This window comes from Platichthys flesus, chromosome 16 (genome assembly GCF_949316205.1).
Source record: "Platichthys flesus chromosome 16, fPlaFle2.1, whole genome shotgun sequence".
Taxonomy (NCBI): Eukaryota; Metazoa; Chordata; class Actinopteri; order Pleuronectiformes; family Pleuronectidae; genus Platichthys; species Platichthys flesus.
This window is the reverse complement of record NC_084960.1, coordinates 18512570-18536760: the sequence shown is the minus strand read 5'-3', so window position 1 is coordinate 18536760 and position 24191 is coordinate 18512570. Positions and strand designations below refer to the sequence as shown.

The following is a 24191-nucleotide window of genomic DNA, read 5'->3' as shown; positions in this document are numbered from 1 at the left end:
CTGATTAATAAAGTCTAATTCAGTGTTCTATCAAGAAGTAAAGATGAGTTATGAAAATGAATGAACAGCTGGGATGAATCAAATGTCCATGAGACATTTCTTCCATGTTGATTTTGTTTCTTTCATGTTCCGCAGAAAAAAAAGTACTGTTGCTGTTGTTGTTGTTGACATTTTGCTGATTGTGTTTCTCTGTTGGTTCTGCTACAAGATGGAGGGTATGGGGGAATGGCATCGCCTGAGGCCAGGCTGCTCGAAGGGCTCAAAGGTGGAGTTGGTGATTGGGGTGAGGCGCAGTGGGGCGCCCGTCATCCCAGATATGTTATTGAGGCTGCGTGACTTCTCATAACCCGTAGCTACATGGAGAGGACATGCACAGGTCAAAGGGCAAAGGTCAGAGCGGGTTTATGAAAGGTCATTCACAGTATTAAAGAGCAAAGAAAAAGTTTTCATGATTTTGTAAGAAGTTGTGTGTCATGGGATGGAAATACAAATGTTCATGACAGATAATATAGTCATGACATATTAGTATATGGTATATTATGACAGCATTGCACATCATAAATAGCAAATATAAACCATTTGTTACAGTTACAAGCATTTGTAAATGAAACAAAGTTGAAAAAAGTTTGATCATTCAAAAGAAAACCAGCCCAAACCAAGTAAAATGTATCAGACCGAAGGAGGAAGTTGGAAAAAGACAGACAGATAGATGGACAGAGGGACAAACAGATGGACAGACAGACAGAGACAGGACAAAACAGGAATATGGGTTACAAAAATCAGCTATCAGTTGCCACAATATCCCATAGACATCTAGATGTGGTGCTCTGGAGCACCAACATGAACTGTGTAAGGGAGGGAGGGTGACCTCGTCCAGTGTATGTACACAAACTTTCATCCATTAAATGTTTTTACATGTACATCCACTGGACTACCTGCTCTGGGATTCCCAAAATAAAATTTTCTGTGCCAGATTTTGATCAGAAATGACAGACACAGACAGACTTGATATTTCTATGACATTTTTGGGAAACTCAGATTAGCTCAGGTGGGTAAATCATCTGGAGCTGAGCAGTAGAAAATGAACACAATCCTACATGTTAACACCCTAATCTTAAAAAACTTCAATGTTTAGTTCTCAGAGCCCCGGGGCTAGTTTCACCAACTGGTCTTTACTAAGACTGACTGTACTTAACTGCAAAGTCAGTCTTTGTTAACACCAGTCTTTAGAACTTAGCATCGGTTGTACCAAAACAAAAAGGCTAGTCTCAACTATGCCTGGTCTTAGTGATGTGTGTTCATGTGAGCAACGCTTTTTAGCTGACAGATAAGGATCCATGTGACTGACAACATTAGAGTAATCGCTGACAATCAAATGTCATGAGAACGTCTTTTTAAATTTTAAAACAGCTGCTTCTGTTATTTTTTGTAAAAGTAGCTCATTAATCAATATTACATTTATTTTGCCCCCGCCTTATATGCAAATTTGCGTATAGCCGAAACTTATACATCCACATACACACAAGCACACAAATACGCATACAGACACTCACTCACACAAACTCTGACTGCACTGTATGTTGTGTGTACATGTCCACAAATACAGAAACGAGAGCAAAGGAGATGTAGTATAGACAGAAGATGAGGAATTCGGTTTCTCAGCCTGCTAGCTTTAGAAATTATAATAAAGCTTTTTTGCAGAAAAAGGGAAAGTCAAGAAGTGAGGGGGGGGGGGGGGGTGCTGAAAGCCACAAACAGCTGTTTGCAGAGGATTTTCGTACTTCACAACTTTGTCTTTGTATATGGGACCTAACTTTTGACTTATTACCTGTACCTGACCAGACTAATGTTTATGTTTTGAAAAGAAGAAGATTTAAGCCTTGATGGTGCAACTGGTGTAACTATGAGGTTGGACTTGCAGGCATAAGAGCAGGGGGCGAAACCAGCCCCAGGTGTTTTAGCCAATCTTCCAATAGGAACAGTTGGCTGCTGTTACAAAGGAAGTTAGACAGGCAGACAGATAGACAGGCAGACAGATAGACAGACTGAACCCTCTCCGAGGTCTGGGTCAAGTATGTGTTTGTCTTCATTTAGGTCAAACTTAAGTTTCGAGGTCGACAGCCCTTCCAGCTGCTACTGTATTTGGCCACACCTTAGCATGCTAATATATGTAAAGCAAGAATGCTAGCATGCAGATTATAATTTTTATGAATTTAGATGTATTAATGGGGTAGAGTTTTATTTTGAGAAAATAATGGCTCTTCATTATTAGATAATTTGGTGTAACAGGGCTTTGAAAAAATATTCCATTTTGGTCCATGAAAGAAATGACTCTTCTGCTTTCTGTGATGAATCCAAATAATGTAAGCATTTTATTTCTGAGGGCAGCCATGTACATCCCCAGAGCCTCTTCTCTAGCTCACTGGAGGATTTAAAATGGAAGAGCTAAGTATCCCTTGGACAATCAGTGACAAAAAAACATTTGAAAGTGGATTTAAGTTAGGTAATCATTTTTTTCAGTGGGTTACAAAACTTCAAGGCGTATTTCCATTACATACATTTCTTCCCAGAGCCCCTGATCCAAGCGAAGTAGGGATGTAAAAAAACACAACTTTCCCTAAGAATGCCATAAATCATTCTTTACAAAAGGAATTTCAGAGGCATTTTTAGCACTTGCCAGTATTTCATTCAAGTGAATGGTAACATGGTCTGAGACTTTTGACACCACTGTGTATATATGTTATGCTGGTCTGTGGTGCTAGATTAAGCTGACTCGGCCATTAAGAATAGGCCAATGAGACGCTGCTTAAACCTCAAGAGGCATTCTGGGTATAGGATACCACAGTGACAGATCTGGGTCACAATGTTCTCAGGACCTATTGAAAACATTAAGTGTGTGTGGGGTGTGTGTGTGTGTGTGTGTCTGTGTGATTGTGGCTTGTATTACTATTTTCATGGGGGACTGAAAACCGGGGACTATGATGTCAATGGTTGGTCCCCATCAATGCAGTAATACAGGGATTTGAGTGTATATATGTGTGTGTGCGTGTGTCCCTGTCCCAATCAGCTAAGAGCCGCAGTGCTGCTGATTTATTCTTGTGGTTACAGGACTTGACATTGCAAACACAGCTACTTAAACAGAGCAGAATATGTGCTGGTACACAGTAAACACAGACACAGACACATACACACACAAACACGCAAAGACACAAACACACACACAGACACACACATCTACGCTCATACGAAGCTGTAGTTTACAGAAAGACATTGGCCATTAATTTTAGAGCGACATAATCATAGCACATGCAAATACATGCATGCACACACACACACACGCACCCACAAACACACGCACACACACACACACACACACACACAGTAGTGGTAGATGATGGATTGGAATCAATAACATACACTGTCTAACATACAGCAGCACTTTATAGCGACGGGTAATCCCTGGGCAGGAATGCTTTAATCAGAGTTCGTGTGAATATGATTCTATTCATGAGCATCAGGAACATAAACAAAAAGATACTGCAAGTACATGTCTCGGTTCTTTGAAGGTTTAAATGCGGTGACTTCTACTGGTGCAGCTCTCACAATACAAAGTCGAGCTGAAAGGTGCGCAGCATCCATAATGAGTGGCTCTCTGCAGTTTGCTCTGCGGCAGGTGCAGCATGAGGCAGCTTCCACTAGGATCTGCTCCTTTATGTGCCTGTTGCCATGCTCACAGCCTCTGAAGCCATTTCATGTTGTACTGTAGTGTTGCTTCAACCGATGAAATGTCCTCATTGACCCAGTGGCCTCAAACATTTTCTGTGCTAGGCATTAACACACTCTCCTGAGAAATGTATTAGCTGGTGCCACCCAATCCAGACCCTTTATTTTTGTAAAGGTTGTCAGCTATGTAGCTACAATAAAGTAGCATACATTGAAAAATCAAGTAAAGTACATTTTCCTCATTAGCGTACTTTGGTAAAATGTTTCAAAACTGCTGAATGGAAGGTTATAGATACACATTTCGCTAAATTGTACCACAAAACGACTTTGTTAGAGACACAATCGGTTCGTTTGCAGTCCCAACAGGAATTGGACTTGCAAGGGTAATAGAAATCTCTTGAGGATGTGTTTGCTTGGCACGGGGGAGGAAATACACCTGCCAGGAGCTGCTGGTAAACCTTCATGCAGGAATTACCTAGGATTTCTTCAGTGCAATCAAACCGTAATCCCACTTAGCTAGGTTTAGAGTGCTGTTTGACACATTTTCAAACTAGGCCTGCAAGCTGTAGCTATTGAGATAAGCTAAATTGATAGCTCATGGCTGCCATGGGCCTTAACGACTTTACCAGTCATAACTCACTTCTACTCTGCCTATTCTAGTTTAACTCAAACAATCAGATTATTTTAAGGCCAAGAAAAGTTTAATGTTTTAAAAGTTAAAACTCTGATTTCTGATTTTCTAATTTTCAGATTTTTTAAGCCAAAGCGAGAAGCTTAGCGGGTGCTCACAGTGTAGCAGCATGGGGCTCTGATTGACACTTGATGTACATACCTCCAGTCAGTCAGACTTTAGTAACACAACGTAGGGGGAGAGACTGAGGAGGATACCCTGAGGATGGGGATGGATACACCAGTGTTAGAATGAGATGCAGAGACATAAAGGCAGGGGTAAAGGGAAAGGTGAGAGGATCAAGGGAAGAAGAAAATGAGAAAAGCAAGAAGGAACAAAACAGTAGGGGAATAATGAAAATGAAAAGATGTAATTGTTTGTCACAACACAAGGACGTCTGCACAGGGAGGAAGTATATTACTGTGTATAATACTAGCTAAATTGGAATGGGCCTTTAATGTACAAAATGACTAGAATTAGTCTGTTTGCTGTATGGCAGAGGTCGATAATAGGTGGACCCCTGCCCAAGTCTGGAACCAGAAGCTATCCTATCCTATATTGTCACATTTTGACAGAGCATTCATATTTTAACCGGTGCAAGTTTCTAGCCTTTCCGGCATCGGATTTGCGGCCCAGGAAACTGACCAATAGCATATGTTTTAAATCATCTCATGTGATGCCGAAAGACAAAAGCTTTCTGTTATGTACATATTTTTTACTTGATATGAGGAAGCAGTTGTTGATGACACACAGACGTTGATACAACTGATATTTATAATGAGTTATTGTTTAGAGTTTTATTCATAATTAAACTTGATGAATGAAATGTCTGCAGGGAAAGGTAGGAGAGAGAAATTTAAATAACAACAGGGCAGATGTAGAACGAGGAGTGAAGGGAGGCCGAGGCAGGAGCTGGGAAAAGGGAGGATCGTGGGGACAGAGGGAAATGGTCTGGGGGTGAGGAGAAAACACAAAGGCAACAAAAGGGGCAAATATCATCCCAACAACAATCTGCATGCAATAACTATAACAGCATGTGTTTCTGTTCATAGCAAGCTAGGATTCAGCTATGTGAAAAGCTTTTTATAAACACAAGCCTGTCTCATTATATTTTTGAAACCACATGTGAATTTGAGATTGTGAAGGAGTAATAATTGCATACAATGTAAACATATAGAAATGGAATATGACTGTATGGCATTATCAACACATTAAACTGCTGGTTAAAAAGTACATACAACATTTATTTAACATGTATGTATGTTTTAATATGACACAGCTCGTTCAGAGCTGAGTTACTATGACAGAAATACAGAAAAGACACACATGCACACAGGAGTAGGATGTAGAAAAGAAAAGGAAAATATTATCATTGATATGTTACATGAGCACAGACACATTTAAAAGTTTTAACACCACAGATGAACACATACAAATTGACACTCTAAGGTCATGCAGAGAAAGATGCTCATGCAGAACATCTAGAATGATGACTGAGGCTGTAAATGAGGAAAAAAATCATGAATGGTGGAATCATGAAGCTTTTGTTTCTTTAGGGAAATATAATAATATACAATATTTGACTGAACAAAAAACATGGCAAAGAAGTGACATATAAGAAGTATAGGAGGGGACAACAAATGAAAGAGAAGATGTGATGTGAAACAGATCTATGGTGTAGAGTGAAGATTAAAAAAACTGTGTTCATCCTACCAGGTTTATCTGCCATAAAGACATTTTGCATATGATCAACCGGATTATGTTCTAGAATTCAGCTTGATGTAAAGCATTGCAGTAACAAAACAAATGCAGTGCTATTAGACAAATTGCTAGAGGCAATGAATCTATGACAGTTGCTGCCATGAGTCTGCAACACAAATTAATTTTCAACACATGTTCCCCTGTTTATTTAAATATTATTAAGGTTGAACATGTCCAAATCACACCAAATTTGACACTGCACTTCCTGAGGCCCATAACTTTACACACAAGACAATCACAAGTGTTATGTGGATGAATGGTTATCGAGATATGTAGGCTATTCCACATACAGAGAGACAGATCTACAAAGTAGCAGGTTAATAGAAGGTGTTTGTTCGGTACTGCAATATTAATATCTGATCATTTTGCTTAAGTGCTCTCTTTTGTCAAAGATACAGATTGCAAAAGTACACCCCTCTACTCACCCACCCTTCGAAGTGTTCAAGTGAACATAAAAACATATAAGACCCTTTCTAGAGCCAGCGTTTGTTTTGTTGCTCTGAGCTATCGTAGAAACATGGTAGACTCTGTTGCAGAGGAGATTCTCCCTATGTAAATATTAAGTGCTCATTCTAATTAACAAAAACACAATGATTTTTTAGTTTAAGGGGATTATACACAAATGAAAACTCCATCATTAATATATAGATTACTATGAGATTGTTGATAATTCTCCAGTATCCCTGATGAATGGTTGACCACCAGAGCATGTTTATATAATATATATATAAAATATATAAACTATCATTGTTGTTTCTTGTCCAGCAGTATATGTTGGCTTGTTTGTTTGTGTTGTTCTATTTGCAGTATTTTTCAGTTAGAAATAATATATTACTCACGTTATATAACGTTTATTCTTTGATTACTCTGACAATTATGTGTAAATCGGAATGAAAAAAATATTTCTGAGGTTGTTAAAACTAGTTTTTATTATTCCGTGGATCTGTGGCGGATTTGTTTCAGATCCAAATAAAGATTATATACCTAGTGGATTCAATTTTGTTTTTTTTTCTTCATCAATGTCCTCCCAATGTGAAGAAAATGTGAGAAACATAATGTGTCCTCATGTGATAAATTGTGTGGAATATCCTGCATTACCGCTGTGTTGTCATCATATATAATACTAATGCATAGTTTGTCAGCCTTTACAAAACCTTATAGTAATTTACCCTGAACATTAACATTGTGTATTTGATGCAATAATTTCAAATATGATATTCTTGTTTACAATTCTTCAGTTACCCTTTTCATTGGTAGATTCTTACTGACTTACATGGTTTTAAAGTAATGGTTTCAGCTCCACGACCATAATCCACATAATTGATCGGTTTGCACTTTCCTTGGTTAACATGATTCTCCTCCTGATACCATTGTGGCTCAACTATTGTAGTGGCACTCAGGAAATAAAGTAATGCGAGTGCAATCCAATAGGCCTCAAGGGATTCTTACCACCAATAGTGATTAAACACAAGCGTAAAGGCCATCAATCATTGACTGGAGTAAATCAAAATTAGGTGAAGGATATACAGACAGTGTGCATGGGAAAGAAAGAGACTGTCAAGAGAGAGTATACTCAACATGAAACTGCATGCTCGTGGTAGAAATCAAGGGACAGGGAGTGAAAGAGAGAGAAAGATAGAGCATATTTGCTCCCATCAATGAGCCTGTAAGTACTGACTCAGGAGTCAGCTCAGGCCAATGGAATATGTCTGTCAATGAGGACAATCAATACTTTTCCTACTGAGAACAAGTAAAAGGAGGACAGAGGGGAAAAGACAGGGAGAATGAGAATTATGGGAGGAAAAAAACAATGGGAGACTGGACAGCAGTCAGATACGGCATGAACTACAAAGCCAGGGAGTGATTAATGCAACATTTCATTCCCTTATTCAGCCTCCACCCACTCACTGATTAGGTTCCCCAATGAAAAGAGAGACGGACGTGTACAGTATCATAATGCAGAGTGTCTACTGCCTTTGAAACTGAAGCACAGGACAAAGGTGCAATGTGCAGTCTTGGCCTTTGGAGGCACTAGCGGCACTGCACCAACACTGCTGTTACTTTTCTGCAGGTTTTTTGTTTTCTTTTTTCTTGAAGGAGAGAAGGCAGTGTTTTCCCCTCTTCATTTTAGCAGGGAGGACAATGTTGTGGAGGGTTTCTTCAGCAGGACGGTATTGTGATTAAATGCCTGGGTCTGACCATGTGTAAAGACAATGGGGCTCATACCTGTTCTTTGGGCTGCACTGAAGGGCCAGCCCTACTCGGTTGAGAAATATTGTATCTAAAACTAGTGTTGATTACAATATCTGATATTTATTTAGTTGCAGCTTTCTTATGATGGAGTTTGTAAATTAGTATTAGTCATTCTGAGGGTATAGCTGTCAACATCTTGGTTCTGTACAGTCTCAGTGGTTGCAGATGTTGTTCTCTATTGCAAGGAAAAGTGTGTCTTGTTCTCACACATTGTGACCATGTAACTCAGCTTGGCACCAGTATGACGGACTCTCCTCAGTAAATCCAATGATTAGCATTTCCAAACGATGGCTGTTTGAATGGAACTGCACTCTGTCAGTGGTTCTGCACTACTGCAGCTACCTGTGCTTTCCACTGCAGAGCAGGGAATGATTCAGGAGGCAGCCTAAACATCATCTTATCATATTACAGTTTTATTTCTTTAGCAATAGGAGGAATTAATTCCTTGTGAGCAACACGACAGAGAACCACCTGAAAGTAAAAGTTAACGGGACATTCACATCCTTAGGTCTTGGTAACGTAAATTTTATTGGGCTAGCCTGTCTCAGACTTTGGTGCTGCTTATTGTCAAAATTGAAGTGATGCAATTCACTTTACTGACAGAAAAATTAAGTTACTAAATGCCAGATAATTTAAGCAACTGACTCAACTTCTGAAAAAAGTACTTTTTGAATAGTGGATAAAATAGTTTTAGATTTTTAGATTTAGATTTTTCCATCTTTCACGTTATAATTTTGGTGTTTAATTCATATATGGAAAACGTATTGAAATTCCTATGGATTCTCATTTCAATGGTAACTTTTGTTTTGTTCTGTCCGTCTGGTTTTCTACATTAAGAAAGGGTATTACATTTTCTGTGCTGCTGCAAAAGCTACACTGAACATAAACACAAGTTTTAGTGTTGTGCACCCATATTAAAAAAAATAGTTTTGTGTAGAGTGAAATCCAGCTGATCTCAAACCACTGGACACTTGGCCAGTCACTCAACACAGTGGGCAGAATTGTTCGTCCAATAAATGTCGGCCCGTCACCTCTCTTACACAGCCCCAAATTTTAGAAACTACCAGCAGTCAATATTGCTGCTTTTATTTACAAAAGAAAATTGTTTACCTTAAATTAACCAAGGATGGATCAGAAAAATGCTCCTCATTTTAAAAAGCAAAGACTTGGTTTGTGGTTTCTGTAGGATGATGACCGGAGTCCCTCTTAAATAACCAGTGATTATGATTGAGGAGGGTCTTTTGGCAGAAATGGAATATAGGATCGTGTCTGATCATCGGAAACTAAGAGTCATTGTGTTTTCGTTACCTTGGAATCAGCATTGTGCCCTCCTCCACAGAGTCCACCATGTTCCATGTTTCTAGAGTTGCCCAGATTACACAAACCAAACTATGGCTCTGAAGTCTTGTCAGTTTGTTCTTATATACATCTCTGCTATATGCCCCAAAACCACACTGGTCCTTTAAATATTTAGATTAGAAAGTAACTTACTTTTTTGCCACAGTGGCTTTTTTGCCACTGTGGCTTATTTAAATTCACACTGTCCAATTAAGGGGGCAAATATAGTTTGCTGCTCCTTATTAAGGGTGGAATATTAATATGAATGAATATGAGACTCAGACCAGATTCCTGGTTTACTGGTTTTGTAGACAAGTGGTTTATCTACAGCTGTTATGGTTTGTTTTGGCTTTCCAAGCATCAGTGATCACATCTTTATCTTTATCCCCACTGATGGTTGTTTGGTACTGACTTGTGTGTTCTGAAGTCGATTACGACCCTGTACTTTGCACATTGGCATCATTTACATCACAAAAGGTTTAATTTGTATCACTATTTGTTTCCCCTTGGCTTCACTGGATGGTTGGTGAAATGCAGCCCACTGTATCGATATGAATCAATAATGCAATCAAACACCCAGCCTTGACCCAAAATGCTTTGCTGCACCAAGTCCCAGAATTCCCCTGTCCACTGTTTCCGTAGCAACAGCAGAGATAAGGAGAAAATGAGGAGAGCAAGAGCAAAGAGAGAGAGAGAGAGAGAGAGAGAGAGAGAGAGAGAGAGAGAGAGAGAGGAGGGATGGTGGGGAAATGATCAAAGGATGAGAAAGTAAGACTGAATGATTAGGACTGATAAAATAGGCAGAAAGAATCGAAAATAACACACTAAACCAAAAGACAGTTCCAACAATGATAAACTATTTAAAAAGATGAGCACATTTTGAACACCAGGATGGTAAGAAGACAGATAGCTATATAGATGGATAGATGGATAGATGGATAGATAGATAGATAGATAGATAGATAGATAGATAGATAGATAGATAGATAGATAGATAGATAGATAGATAAATAGATCGATAGATAGATAGATAGATAGATAGATAGATAGATAGATAGATAGATAGATAGATAGATAGATAGATAGATAGATAGATTTGACCTCCTGTGACTTGCACCCTCGAGCTATCGGGTCAAAATAGGGTCACTAATATTTTGATTATTTAGTATATAGTTATATGTGATATGAACAAATCAGCACAATATGCTGATGTCAGCTCAAATCTGTAGCTAAAGCTGTCCAATCAGTTATTTTGCCTGAAAGGTGCAGTACATCTTCAGGGCGGATTGTGTTTAATTATTTGTGTCTAATTATTTGTGATCACTTTACAACCTTAAAAGGTTTTGACCCCAATTTGAGCCCATATTGAGCCAGGATCATCAAAAGGTCAAAGCATTCAATTTTAGAAAATAAAATCATTACCAGGCTACAACAATCCCTCTGGCAGGGGCGAGGTAAAGACAGTTTTTATGACATCACTGTCATTTTTCTCTGTCTTAATTCAGGCTCTACGAACCAGAAGTGGTTTCTTGCGCCCCTGCCCTATTGCCCAACTAGGCAGGCGAAGAGTCAGAAAGTTACACAGCAGGGAAAAGAAATGTTCCAGTGGGATCGAGCCCTTTCAAAATGCCTCCAAAATGCTCAAGTCTTCCGTTCTTCCAGCCCTTCACAGCCACAGAGCTGAAAGTGTTGCATTTTAATGACAGCAGTGACATTAAGATCTGTTATTCATCCCATATGAGTAGAGAGACTTCTGTAATAATGTCAGCAAGAGAGGGGCAGGGAGGAAGGAAAGAGGGGTTCCACAGATAGATCGGAAGAAAGTCCCAGCGGCACGTTTAAAGCAAAAGCCCAGCGACTATTTGTGACTGCATTTTTTGAGGTGTGCATTATTTATCTCGCTAAGAGACTTAACAACTGCAAATATAAGAACATTACTAGCATAAGATAAATAAAGCACAGATTTTTTTTACCTCAAAAAAGTGATCAGCTAATTTGTTACTGTTTTAAAAGTTTTTGAGAGAAAAGCTATGACGCCATCACAGCACAGCCAACACTGCCACCACTACACTCATCACCATAGCCCTTCGAAGTTGATCTTAGACTTACCTGAGGTTGTGTGTGTGTATGAGAGTGTGTGTCTTTTCGGGGTGAGAGTCTTGTCTGTCTTTGCCTGCCTGCTATCAGCTGATCTGTCAAAGAAACCTGTTTTTGCTGGTCTCTTTGTATTTGAAATAAAGCCATTGGGTGTCTCTATAGCTAACGTAGCTCTTAGAAGCCCTTCTACAGCCGTCAGTGTTCCAGCCCAGCCTGACAGAGAGGCCCACACAGCTCAGCTCATTTCAAATTACAATGGGAACTTTTTATTTAAAACTTTTTGGGAAATTATATTTGAACATAAAGCTGTCTCTTTCCAATCATCTTGAGCCCATTATGTAATCCATGGAGCCGAGTCTGCTGTGAGACAAAACAGTGCTCTCTGTGTGCTGCACTGTAAGAACTGACCTGAGCTCAGCTCCAGAGGAGAAGACAAGGGTAAACTGACCAACCAACCAACCAGCTCTCACTCTCCTGGTGCGGCAAAGAGCCAACCAGGGTGCAGCAGTCACTTTCACTCTGGCACCCATCCCGAAACAAAAACTTGAAATAGATCCCCATTTATTCTTTCCCTCTTATTCCCTATCCTAAGTGCTCCAGTTCATATACTGTTTTTTTTTGTTTTTTTTTATTGATCTCAATAGTACCATGAGAACTTACTAGACTTTAGATCTGCAAATCTGCAAACCAGGATCCAGCACCATCATGTTGAAAGCAGAGGGGAATTAGCCCTCGCTGGCCCAGTTTGACCAAAACTGCTTTCAAAGAGGTAAATGTGACAGTGAATGTTTGGCAAACCTCCAACCCCCCCTGCCCTCATCCCCCAAACCCCTATCTGTGAGTACCAGAGTGAGAGGAGACCGGGTGAGAGGAGGAGAAGGAGGAGGAAGAGGAGGAGCAAGAGGAGGGGAAGACAGCTACACACAAAATACAGACACACACGGAGAGCGACAGACGAACAGACATGAAACAAACACAGAAAGAAGAAAATAATGGAGAAAACAGACAGACAGACAGATGGACAGTGTAACACAGACCAACAAGAGCCAACGTACAAACGCATGACCTGACACAACCTGGGGAAGGAGACAGTAACACAACAACAAAATAACAACAACAACAACAACAACAGCACGCATCAGACATGGATCCACACTGTGAACTTTAACCTTCAGACCAAAACTGTTCTCCCTGCTGGAAACAACATACTGTAGGCATATCTCTGTCACATGTGAATAGGCTAATGAACAGTACAGAGGCATGCATTGAGTCACACAACCAAATTCGCAGTCACACATTGTGTTCAGTCATGTGTGTGTGTGTGTGTGTCTATGTGTATGATTCCTTCTGTAGGAAGTGGTTTTGTTGTTTAGATTTGGTCCACTAGCACTGTTTTCACCGTGCTTTACTCTTTTATTGTAGATTATTATTTCATTATATGATATAATATTTTAACAATATATTTTCTACAAGCACACAAGTAACCTATACAGGGCTACTTGAAGCTAAGGTTGGTAGGTATGGAAGAGCTATCAAGGGCAAGGTACACTTTTCAATGTATATGCAACCCATACATCTCACTCCCTCCCGTCAGCCCTCTTGTTAAAGCCACACCCCAAAAACACATGAAAACACACTGCCTGACAACTGCTCTGAGTTTTCTGTGACTTGTTCACTAACCTCGGTCTTTGCTTCGGCTGTGTCTGTCTCCCCACCTGAATACTCTGGTCTTGAGCAGTGAGAGCTCAGGCTAACCAATAGGAAATAAAGTATGTGCTGGTACTCGGCATGCACATCTGACAAGTATTTTAATGTGCCGCAATTTTACAGGTAAGTCAGCTATAGGTGATGAGCAGTTTTGTTTTGCTGGTATGGAGAGAACTACAAAGTGACGCAGAGAGATGCATCTGTGTGAAATCAGTGTGTTTGTGTGTGTGTGAGTGTGTGTTTGTGTGCAAAACAGTACTGTAAAGGGTTTTGAGTGGTCAGCAAGAATAGAGTATTGCCATAAATAGCCCTAAACACAGACCATTTAGATGACATGTAAAATGTACTTGTACTTATAACTTTGTGAAGACCATTTAAAGCATAGACAATACAGAGTCAGAACATTTTGACCATTCCTCACTTTTTCAATGGCCTGCTAAAGTATTAAGACTAAGGTTTTAGGGTGGGAATAAGGTTTAGGTCTGAGTTAGGGTTAGACATTTAGTTTTGTTGGTTAAGGTTAGGATAATGGGCTAGGGAATGCATTATGGCAATGAGTGTCTTAAAAAAAAAAAAAGTACAAGAGTATATATGTGTGTGTGTGTGTGTAATATTTGTTTACAATATTATTATACAAGGGGAAGTATTGTAGGATATAGGACAGAAAGTCCTACTGAGCTTTATTCTACATACAGATGAGCAGTGATGAGATGAAGCATTATAGCAAGTAGGCTAATGACGGTAATTAGTAACTAATCAACGTTGCTGACAACAATAAGCAATACAAAATATTGTATATATAGTTTAGTATAGTGTATATAATATAAGGATTTTGTACTATATGGGCCAAACACACAAACACACACACACACACACACACACACACCATGCATAAGCTACTCCCATTACCACGCACAACTGCTATTCACAGTATGATGCTGAACTACACTTGAAATTATTATAACAAGCAACCTGCATATACCTTTACACATTTTACCACACGCCTGTGTGTGTTTGTGTAAGATGCAACAATTTAAAGATGTGTGTGTGTGTGTGGTTGTGAGTTATGAGGCGTTATGATGTATTGCCTGATCTTGATGTTGTCACTTGGGGTGGAGCGTTTCTCAGCTTCATGGTGTTTTTTTGGTGTAGAAAAACAGTACATGTATCTATCTACTCTAATAAACTGATTTCCTCCTGTCAGATTCAACTTTTCTTGTTTTCTGTTTCCTAGCTTTCTCTCATCTGATAATTGGAACATATTGAATGAATCCAACTGATTCTAGAGTAAATGTAATCTAGTTTAACCTAGTCTGATGTACTCTGGTTAAATTTTCTTCAAATACTGTTAATCTAGTCTAGTCTAATCTAGTTAAGCTACTGTAGTCCAATGGAATCTTCTCTAATTCACTCTTATCAAAAAAAGTCTGAATTATTCTAATCTGATAAAAAGTTTTGTGAAGTCTAGTCCAGTTTCCTCTAATACATTGTATTTGTTCTTGTTCTTGAAAGTGTTACCTCTGGGTTTCTATGGTTTGATCCATGAGGCGGTGGGATGCTATAGCAGTGGCCCCTCCGGCTTGAACCACTCCTCTCCCAGGAAGGATGTCACACTGCTGGACTCTGAGAGGTCAGTGTGTGTATGGGTGTGTGCTTTGGAGTGTGTTTAGTGTGTTTGGATCAGGGAAAATACAGGAGCATAGAGGAGTGTTACAGGTGAAAGGTCGGGGGTCATATATGAAAATGAAGATAATTATTTTGGTATCAGCATTTCGGGTTGGCAGGAGACAAGATGGCAATGGGAAAATGGACGAAAAGAGATATAATGTAAAATTTAGAGGAAAGAATACGGCGAGCACGGAGGCACCGATGAAGCAGGAGGGACGGAGAATCAGGAGGAGGGAAAAATGTAAGGAGCAAGAGGACGAGGTGTGTGAACAGTAAACATGGGGGCAGAGATTAGAGTGTAGTGCAGGGAGGAGAGAGAGAGAGAGAGAGAAACAGAAGAAACTGTTAAAGAATCATGTCAGAAGAATTAGCTGCAGTGAAATAAACACAGAGTGACAGAGTGAGGAAGAGACAGCAGACAATGGCGATGAAGAAGCCTGAGGTGATGCCTGAGAACAGGGAGACATTCATCTGATCCATCTGTTCTACCAGACTATATTCAAACAACTTGAGATTTACACAAGAAGGGTTTCATTCCAGAAACAGATTGAATTATTTATGTGTATAATGTGTTATTAAATATTGCAAGATGAGTGCATGATGTAAGCATTTTAAACAAAGAGGCTATAGAAATGTTCTTATTTTTATGACTGTCAACTTATCAAATCCCATTAAAAGAGCATCATTATTATTGTTATTATAAAGAAATAAAGATCAACAATTGGAGCAGGTTGGTCAAAGTAGGGGCCGTCCGGACGCCACACACAAACAGTAACTTCTCTATTCTATTTCACTAATGTATGTTAAAAACTACAGTGTCCCACAATAGATGAGAAAAGAAGACAACTTCACTAACATGTTATCCAAGGTCAACCTCTAGATTGAAGGATGAATAGAAAAAGAAGAGACTTGATTGACTCCATGCTGGTCACCTGTTTATTCAAACTTTATTGATATTGAACATATCACAGGTCCAAACCGCATCAGATTTCACACTGCACTTCCTTGGGCCCATAAAAAAAAGACAAGCGAGTGTGAAGCCTAAAGGCAGCGGGCTCTCGAGATATGCATTCCATGTTTATCATAAAATAAACAGTTCCAATAAACTATCACTTTGTTATTGTTTGTGTGCTGGCCGTTGTGTGCAGAGCTTTTTATAAACAGTCTTGTGGTGCAGAGCGAGGTCAAACAATGTTATGTTTATCCTTCTTGTTTGTTTTTGCAATAAAGTCGTACTGTGTCAATAATAAACTGGATTATCTTTTGTGCACCATTTGTATTGTCAATATTTTCTTAAAATAAAACTAAATTAGCTCTATTCCCGTTTACATATGTGACCTCTATATAAGTTTGAATGATTTACATAAGTGGCATTAATATTTCATATATTGCATGTTGGCTATTTCAAGGTCTGTGAAGTCATCAAGACAATCTTCAGATATTTGTTCCACATTCAGACACACGGACCAGCTACCAAAAAGGATCTGTGATGCTGATGCATGTCTTCTTTTGTCTTTTTGGGGAGGATTTGTAGACAGTTAAAAAATTGAAAAATGTCTGATGCCCCTCTGTGTGTAAAGATACAGGCAACATAATAATCCCATTAAAAAGGCAGTGTGATGAAATGAAACCGATTCAGCTGTATGAGGTTTAACACAAAGTACTGTATCAGCTGTGGTGAACAGAGAATACAGCGTACACGGGAGACCGGTGGTATCTTGCATGTGACTGTTGATTCACCTCAGTGCAAAATCCCAATATAACTTGATTTGACGACAGTTCACAAAATCAAAGAGAGAAATCTGTCATTAATACGTTTGTGTTGCACTACAGTGAATCCAGTCACTTGCATATCAGTGCAGAGGGTAGTGCTGCAGCAGCCTCTGCAGTACCTCTGCAGTACCGATGCAGGATAAATGCATGAAGGGGAATTATTCTACTAAAGCTGTAGATGGAAGGTTTGACTGAGCCTTAAATATCAATGTCAATCTGTGCACTTTGACATGATGTTAGCGTCTGGGGGAATGTGAGTTTTTTGTCATTATTGCTTTTGAGTCCTTTTTTTTTAAACAAATGTATACATTATATATTTTACGTAGTCTGTATGGTACAGTATGTTTGTGTGCTTTTGAATCAGCTTTTTTTCCTGCATCAGTTTGTGTGTGTGCGACAGATAGGTGCTGAGGGGTAGTGACATCATTGACTCCAGAGAAATGCATTTTTTATATTGTTGGGCTTCAGTTATTATTGTCCATCCTTTGTATTTGTGCATCATTGTAATTGGATATTTATGTTCAGATCATATGTATATAAAATATGTATATATTTTTACTCGCTAAACACACTATGAATTTATATCAATCAAGACCACGCATCAAGAGACAGCCCACTGCTGTCACTAAAGTAATGCCCTCCCTCCACCTCTCCTCTCCCTCCTCTTCCTATTCCTCCTCCTGCTCCTTCTCCTCCTCCTCCACTCTCAATCCTTCGCCTCCCCCCATCCGCCCTCCTACCTTTCCGAACGTTCCCATCCGTTGTGCGCTGAAATTCCCCCGCGCTCAGCAGGAAGCAGGCCCGGTCATGCGGGTAACGCTCACGACTAGTGGTGGAGCCAAGGCCCCCGGTGGCTGGGCTGCGGTCATCCCCAAGCACCTGGTCTATGGTAGGGCAGTCCTCATTGGCCAAAGCTGCTGTGTTTGCCGCTGTCTCGCCATTTTGCTTAGAATCTGTTTGAAAAACAGAAATGTTAAGAGAAATATCAAGGTATAGGACTGCAGGCAGAAAAAGAGGTGTATAAATGAGTGGAGGAAACAACAGTTTGAGAGAATTGCCCATTGGAAGGAAGTTGAGAGAGAATGCGGTGGAGGGGGAGTTGAAGAAAGAGAAGATTAATGGTCAGGAGAGAGAGTGGGGAGGAGGGTATTGAGAGAAGAGGGGAAGGTAAGGTTGAGAGCATAAAAGCAATAAAAATGGAAAAGGGAGATAAGACCAGAGGTGGTGAGGAGCGACTCGGAGGAGGACAAGTAGAAGGGATTAGGAGATGAGAAACAGAAGCAGGAAAAAGAGAGGAAAAAGAGGAGTGGGAGAAAAAAAACTGATTCAAAGGCTAAAAGAAAATTAAATTGGTAGAAGAGAGAGAGGAGAAATGATAGACGGGAAAAGGAAGAAGGAGGGGCGTGTGAATGAAGGTTAGTGCCTTGTGATAGTTATCCTGATCACATGACTAACACACTGCAGCAGAGCAGGCTGCATACTCACACACATACACACACACACACACACAGACTAGAGGAAAGGGCTACAGGGGAAACTGTACTTGTAGCTTTCAACACAGCTGTCAAATCTAATCTGATATGACTTACTGTTCAACAAAGCAGTGAACACACACACACACACACACTGAAAGACAACACAAACATGCACACATTATACCGGGCGAGGGTCAGATTATGTTGGAAACCACCTAGTTTATCAATATCGATTTCATATAGAACAACAGCAATCAGTTTCCGATGCTATTCCAGCACCTGACTTGCTGATTTGGATGGATTATACTGGCAGCTTTAGGGACTATAGGGTTTATGATCTATCAGAACCACTTTGACCTTGGTCTCACAAAGACAATAAGAGTGTCGCGCTCAGCTGGTTACATTAAAAGTCTTACAAAGAGAGGCAGGGAGAGAAGTACAATCCTTCTCTGTTTTATCCCAGCTGGCAAGTCAAGGAATAAGGAGAGTCACAAAAATGTTTGAAACAGACTCCCTGCAATGACGTAGGAAAAGTGTGTGTACAGGATAATCGAAGCCTGCTTCATAGTCTACATCCATGTAAACACTCCTGTGATTATGTTTAGCAGGTGTTATATTCGCCACTGTCACTGCCTCAATATGTCCACTGAACATGCGACTTTTATGCTCACACTTTACAGGTTGACCGCTCGACCAAAACATGGTGGTCACACAGACGCCTGGGCCGCACTGGGTGGGTTTGGTACGCGTCAGAACTGCGTCACTGATCTGCTTTTCACACAGGGAGCATGTCTGCTGTGTGCCGGCTGCAGAACTGGTATTTTTCTGAATAAAAATAGGCTAAGCAAGCACCGCTCATGCATCCAGCGTTAGAGAAAACATGGCTACTACATTGGTTTTGTCCAATGACAATTCAAATGAAGGTTATTTAGACAAAATGTCTGCCCTCAGGACTTACAACTTTAACCACAACAGTGCAGTGACATTGTAGTTTGTAAAATAAAAACATAAAATAAATATGAAATTTGGAATTGCATAACTTGCATTGCATATTTATTTTTAAGTCAAGTATTTCAGCTCAACTGATTCAGTTGTATTTAAATTTAAAATGGTCACTCAGCTTCTGAAGTGCTGAAAATGATCTTACCAATTTTCTTGTGAAAAAACATGCTGCCGTTGATGCTATGGTTTCTTCTGCTTCTGATCTCAACTCATATCCTGATACCCTGACCCAACTCTTCATGGGAGCGGTTGCATTTTATGGATGTAGAGGCTTAACATCGAAAAATGCAAAACCAGAATGAACACATTGCACACACACACACACACACACACACACACACACAGGGCGAGTGAGAGAGAGAGAGAGAGAGAGAGAGAGAGAGAGAGAGAGAGAGGGAGAGAGGGGGGGGGATGATGGACATGTCTATTAAAACAGCAGAGCAGAGATTGGACGTGATGGCCTGGATCAATGTTTCAGCAGTCAGAGTCTAATGTAAAGTGCTATAGACCCCATCCAGGATTATCAGAACATGTCAGCCTTGGTGGTACAGCATCAGGCCGGGACAAGAAAGAGATGGATTTGTCAAGAGAAAGTCATATTTTTCCCCCAGCTTTCTCGCTCCATCGTAAATTAAAATCTATTTTAGTGTACTCCACTCTAGGAAGAACGAGGACATCAGTAGTTATTTACAGCTTCAAACCCTCTTAGATACACAAGTCTCACATCATCACAGTGCTTAAAATCTGACCTGCAAGGGTCAGAAACTTGGACAGTTTCATATAATGATCTTGTTAAGGCCACTCCAGTGTTAACTTTAAATATTTGGAATTCTGTAAGTATTAGAGTAAGAAGAAGAAGAGACGTCTGATCTGAGGAACAAATCCGTTTTTTAAACATTCCAAACCATGTGTAAAACAATGTCTGAGCTGTTCAAATGTATGCCATTTTATAATGACTTTATCAATGAGATTCAAGGATTACAATAGTTTTTTTGAAGACAATACAGGTAATAAATAAATACATGTACAATAACTGAGTGATTATCTAAAAATAATAGAATAACAGATACACAGAAACATCCACCACAATGGATTTGACTCTGAATTTTGAATTTGGGCTGAATGATTTGTGCAGATTTATATTTTTTGCCTCTTACAAGCAGATCCATTGCTCTCAACAAGTCGTATGATATTCCTGCATTGCTGTGTGGGGCATGTGAGGCTGACCTTAAATTAAAACTCCATCATATTAACACAACATTCCCATCCACACATGTTCAATCACTCACCTGCCCTGTTGATCTCAATGATCTCCTCCTGTGCCAATGGGCAGTCTCCAGTACCCATCATGCTGCCAGATCCTACCATGCCTGGGCCGAGCACATTGCCCATCAGCCTGTGAGGAGAGGCGGTTGCCATGGCTAGGGCGTCTGGCTTGCAGTAGTTAGGGCTGCCTGGCTGTGGCGCTCGGGGGATGTGCTTGTTCCTCTTCTTGGGGAGCTTCTGCTTGGCCATGGCCAGGGAGTAATACATGCCGAAGTTGTTGACAATAACGGGCACAGGCATGGCAATGGTCAGCACACCAGCCAAGGCGCAGAGGGCTCCCACCAGCATTCCCGACCATGTCTCAGGGTACATATCTCCATAGCCCAGTGTGGTCATGGTCACCACAGCCCACCAGAAGCCAATGGGGATGTTCTTGAAGGCAGTGTGGGCCGCAGCCGTTGGATCATCTGGGTCGGCACCAATACGTTCAGCGTAGTAGATCATGGTGGCAAAGATGAGGACGCCCAGCGCCAAGAAGATGATGAGCAGTAGGAACTCGTTGGTGCTCGCCCGCAGAGTGTGGCCCAGGACCCGTAAACCAACAAAGTGGCGGGTCAGCTTGAATATACGCAGGATACGGACAAAACGCACCACACGCAGGAAGCTCAGCACGTCTTTGGCTGTTTTTGAGGAGAGGCCACTCAATGCCACCTCCAGGTAAAAGGGCACAATGGCCACAAAGTCTATGATGTTCAGGGCGCTGTGGAAGAACTCTGCCTTGTCAGGGCAGAAGATGACGCGCATCATCACCTCAATGGTGAACCAAATAACACAGACGCCCTCCACATACGTCAGCCAGCCATCTGTGACCACCTCATACACTATCTGCAGGGTGAAACAAAAAAATAAAGGATTAATTCAGGCCCTTACTCATCTCATTGTTCATTCAGGACAGGCTATATGCCTGGGGGCACAAAACAATGTTCCAAAGGTAACAGTTTTTGGCATTTATGGTTTATAATCCCAGTATGTCACAGATTCAGTGCAACTCTAAACCTTCAAAAAATACATAACTCGTTTTAGGTCAATCCTAAACTCCAGTTAAACCCGTACATCAATTCTGCATCTGTGACAATACATCTTTTCCATTCAGATGAGGTTAATGCTTATCGGACACGGTCCCTGCAGAAAGAATGTAATAAACTATTCTAAATGTCACTTTATTATTTATGAAAAGTACATCTCAGCTTGTGAAAACAATTGTATAATGATGACTTATTAGGATCTGGAGGAGCTTTGTCAAGCGTGATATAAAGAAATGTGGTTTTGCAATAAGGGTTATCTCTCCTTAGGTGATGTATGAGATGACCTTGCAAGGAGGTCCTAGCAAAATGATGCTAATAATTGCATTATGGGATATGTAGTATAGAGTATTTCTCAAGGTTGATCCACCAGGTTCTGAAAAATGTATGGATATTTTAGCCTATGCAGCTCCTTCATACATTTTTAATCTGTACCACACATATCACTTTATCTTTATCAAAGAGGCGTTCCGAATTGCTGGAGTGTCACATTCACATTGTTTAGACTGATGGACTAATAGGCAGAGACATCACTGTACCTCTTCATGTGTCACGTTGCCGATGGTGACATTCTCCGTTTTGTTGTAGATGGTGTTGAAGACTTCGTGGGTCTCCAGGCAGAAGGTTGAGATGGAGAGGAGGATGAAGAAGAGTGAGCCAAATGCCACATACTGCAGAGAGAGAGAAACGACAGGGGAATGTTAAGATTCTGCACATGAAACACATAACCTTGTTTTACTCAAAAGAGCAGGGAGCTGTCACACCTGCACCACAACACTGCAGGGGTCACACTGTTATTGTGGACAGTATAAGCCTTTGTCTTAAGTACATCGGTGTACACGGGATGGCTGATGGAGGAGGAGGGGTTTGGGCCATTGCAGTATGTGGAAAGCAGTGGTTATGCCAACACGCTGCAGATAGGGGGCGGCAATGACACACTGAGGACAAATGCTGTTAACTCAGCGCAAATGTCTTGACTGCTGCAATCCCACTGATAACGGCCCAGTCAGAGAGATAGAGGGAGGGAGAGAGGATGATGGATGGAGTGTGTAAAGGAAATGAGGTACAATGTGAGTGTGTGTGTGTGTCTGTGTGTGTGTGTGTGTGTGTGTGTGTGTGTGTGTGTGTGTCTGTGTGTGTGGGTGTGTGTGTGTGTGCGTGTGTGTGTGTGTGTCTGTGTGTGTGGGTGTGCGTGTGTGTGCGTGTGCGTGTGTGTGCATGTGTGTTATAAGTTGTTAGTGTAATAAGGTCAGTTATCGTCTTACAGTCTTTTACACACATAAACACTCTATCAACCTTGCAACAGTAAGTGTTCAAATATGTTGCAGTGTATTATCACACATGTTCTGTGTGTTGCCGCTTGGGTGCATTATGTGATTTCCTTGGATCTGCAGCATCCCAATGACACCCAACTGTCCCTAACCTTTCCAATCTCTTTGTCCCTGCATTTTCATAACCCTAATATTCCCACCAGGCACTGTCCTGCCTCGTGATAATGTAGATACTGAGTTGTCTAATCTGAACCATCTAAATTTTTCAGAGTCACATCATTTTCACACTTGGCATTGTGTGCTCACAAGCAACGACTTAAACATTAGATTGAAGGTTGATCAGACACTGGATGCTGAGAAGAAGATGATCAGAGGTAATTAGTGAGACCATGGCTGGGAAAAAGCATGGTTAAATCTTTATGGAAAACAAAAACAGAATTCTCGTTTGGTTCGGACAGCAGAACAAGCCAGAAGCCCACAACTGTGACAGAAGCAGATACTCTAAGCACAACCGGTGATAACACAGCATTATAATTCATTTGAAGTCCTGTTTTTGTCCATTTGATGAAGTCCTATATTCACTCTCACACTCTCTACGACTCCTCTGAAAATTGTTTCACTCTTTAGCGGCTAATTATTCGTGGGAGAATGTACAGTCAAATTAAACCTTATTAATTGTGTGTGTGTAAACAGACTCCCTGTAATGACATACGAAAGGTGTGTGTGTGCGTGGGGTATGTGTGTGTGTTTGTGTGTGTGTGTGTGTGTGTGGTGTGTGCACATATACAACAGTGCAACTGCATGCTAGGTCAGTGATGAAGGTCGACTTCCTGCTCTGTGTGTGTGAGTAGCGTGTGTCTACTGACATGTTATGGACAGACAGCATGTTTAATTGCAGTGCTTGTGTGTTTAGCTCCATGTATATATATGTGTGTGTACCTAAAATGAACCACTGTATGTGTTTGTTTAAGTATTTACACATGTTAGAAGGCTCTCTCTCTCTCTTTTTCTCTCTCTCCCTCTGTGTGTGTGTGTGTATACGTACATGCTCGTCAGCTAAGTGATGAAGATAGACAAATGAAGTCTTCCTCTAAACCTCAGGGAG

General features: G+C 40.6%; 1 protein-coding gene across 2 annotated transcripts in view; it reads right to left on the bottom strand.

The window, feature by feature from the left end:
• The window catches only part of LOC133971435 (potassium voltage-gated channel subfamily C member 1-like), a 65721-nt gene that overhangs the window by 10612 nt on the left and 30918 nt on the right, over nucleotides 1-24191 (bottom strand). For both annotated transcript variants that reach the window (XR_009924378.1, XM_062408788.1), the window contains exons 2-4: nucleotides 22355-22486; nucleotides 20757-21618; nucleotides 17731-17943 (exon numbers count right to left, since the gene is read on the bottom strand). Coding sequence is in view for 1 of the 2 variants with exons in the window: in XM_062408788.1 (XP_062264772.1) it covers nucleotides 17731-17943; nucleotides 20757-21618; nucleotides 22355-22486 (1207 nt within the window). In the remaining variant the exon portion in view is untranslated. The remainder of the gene's footprint in view (nucleotides 1-17730; nucleotides 17944-20756; nucleotides 21619-22354; nucleotides 22487-24191) is intronic.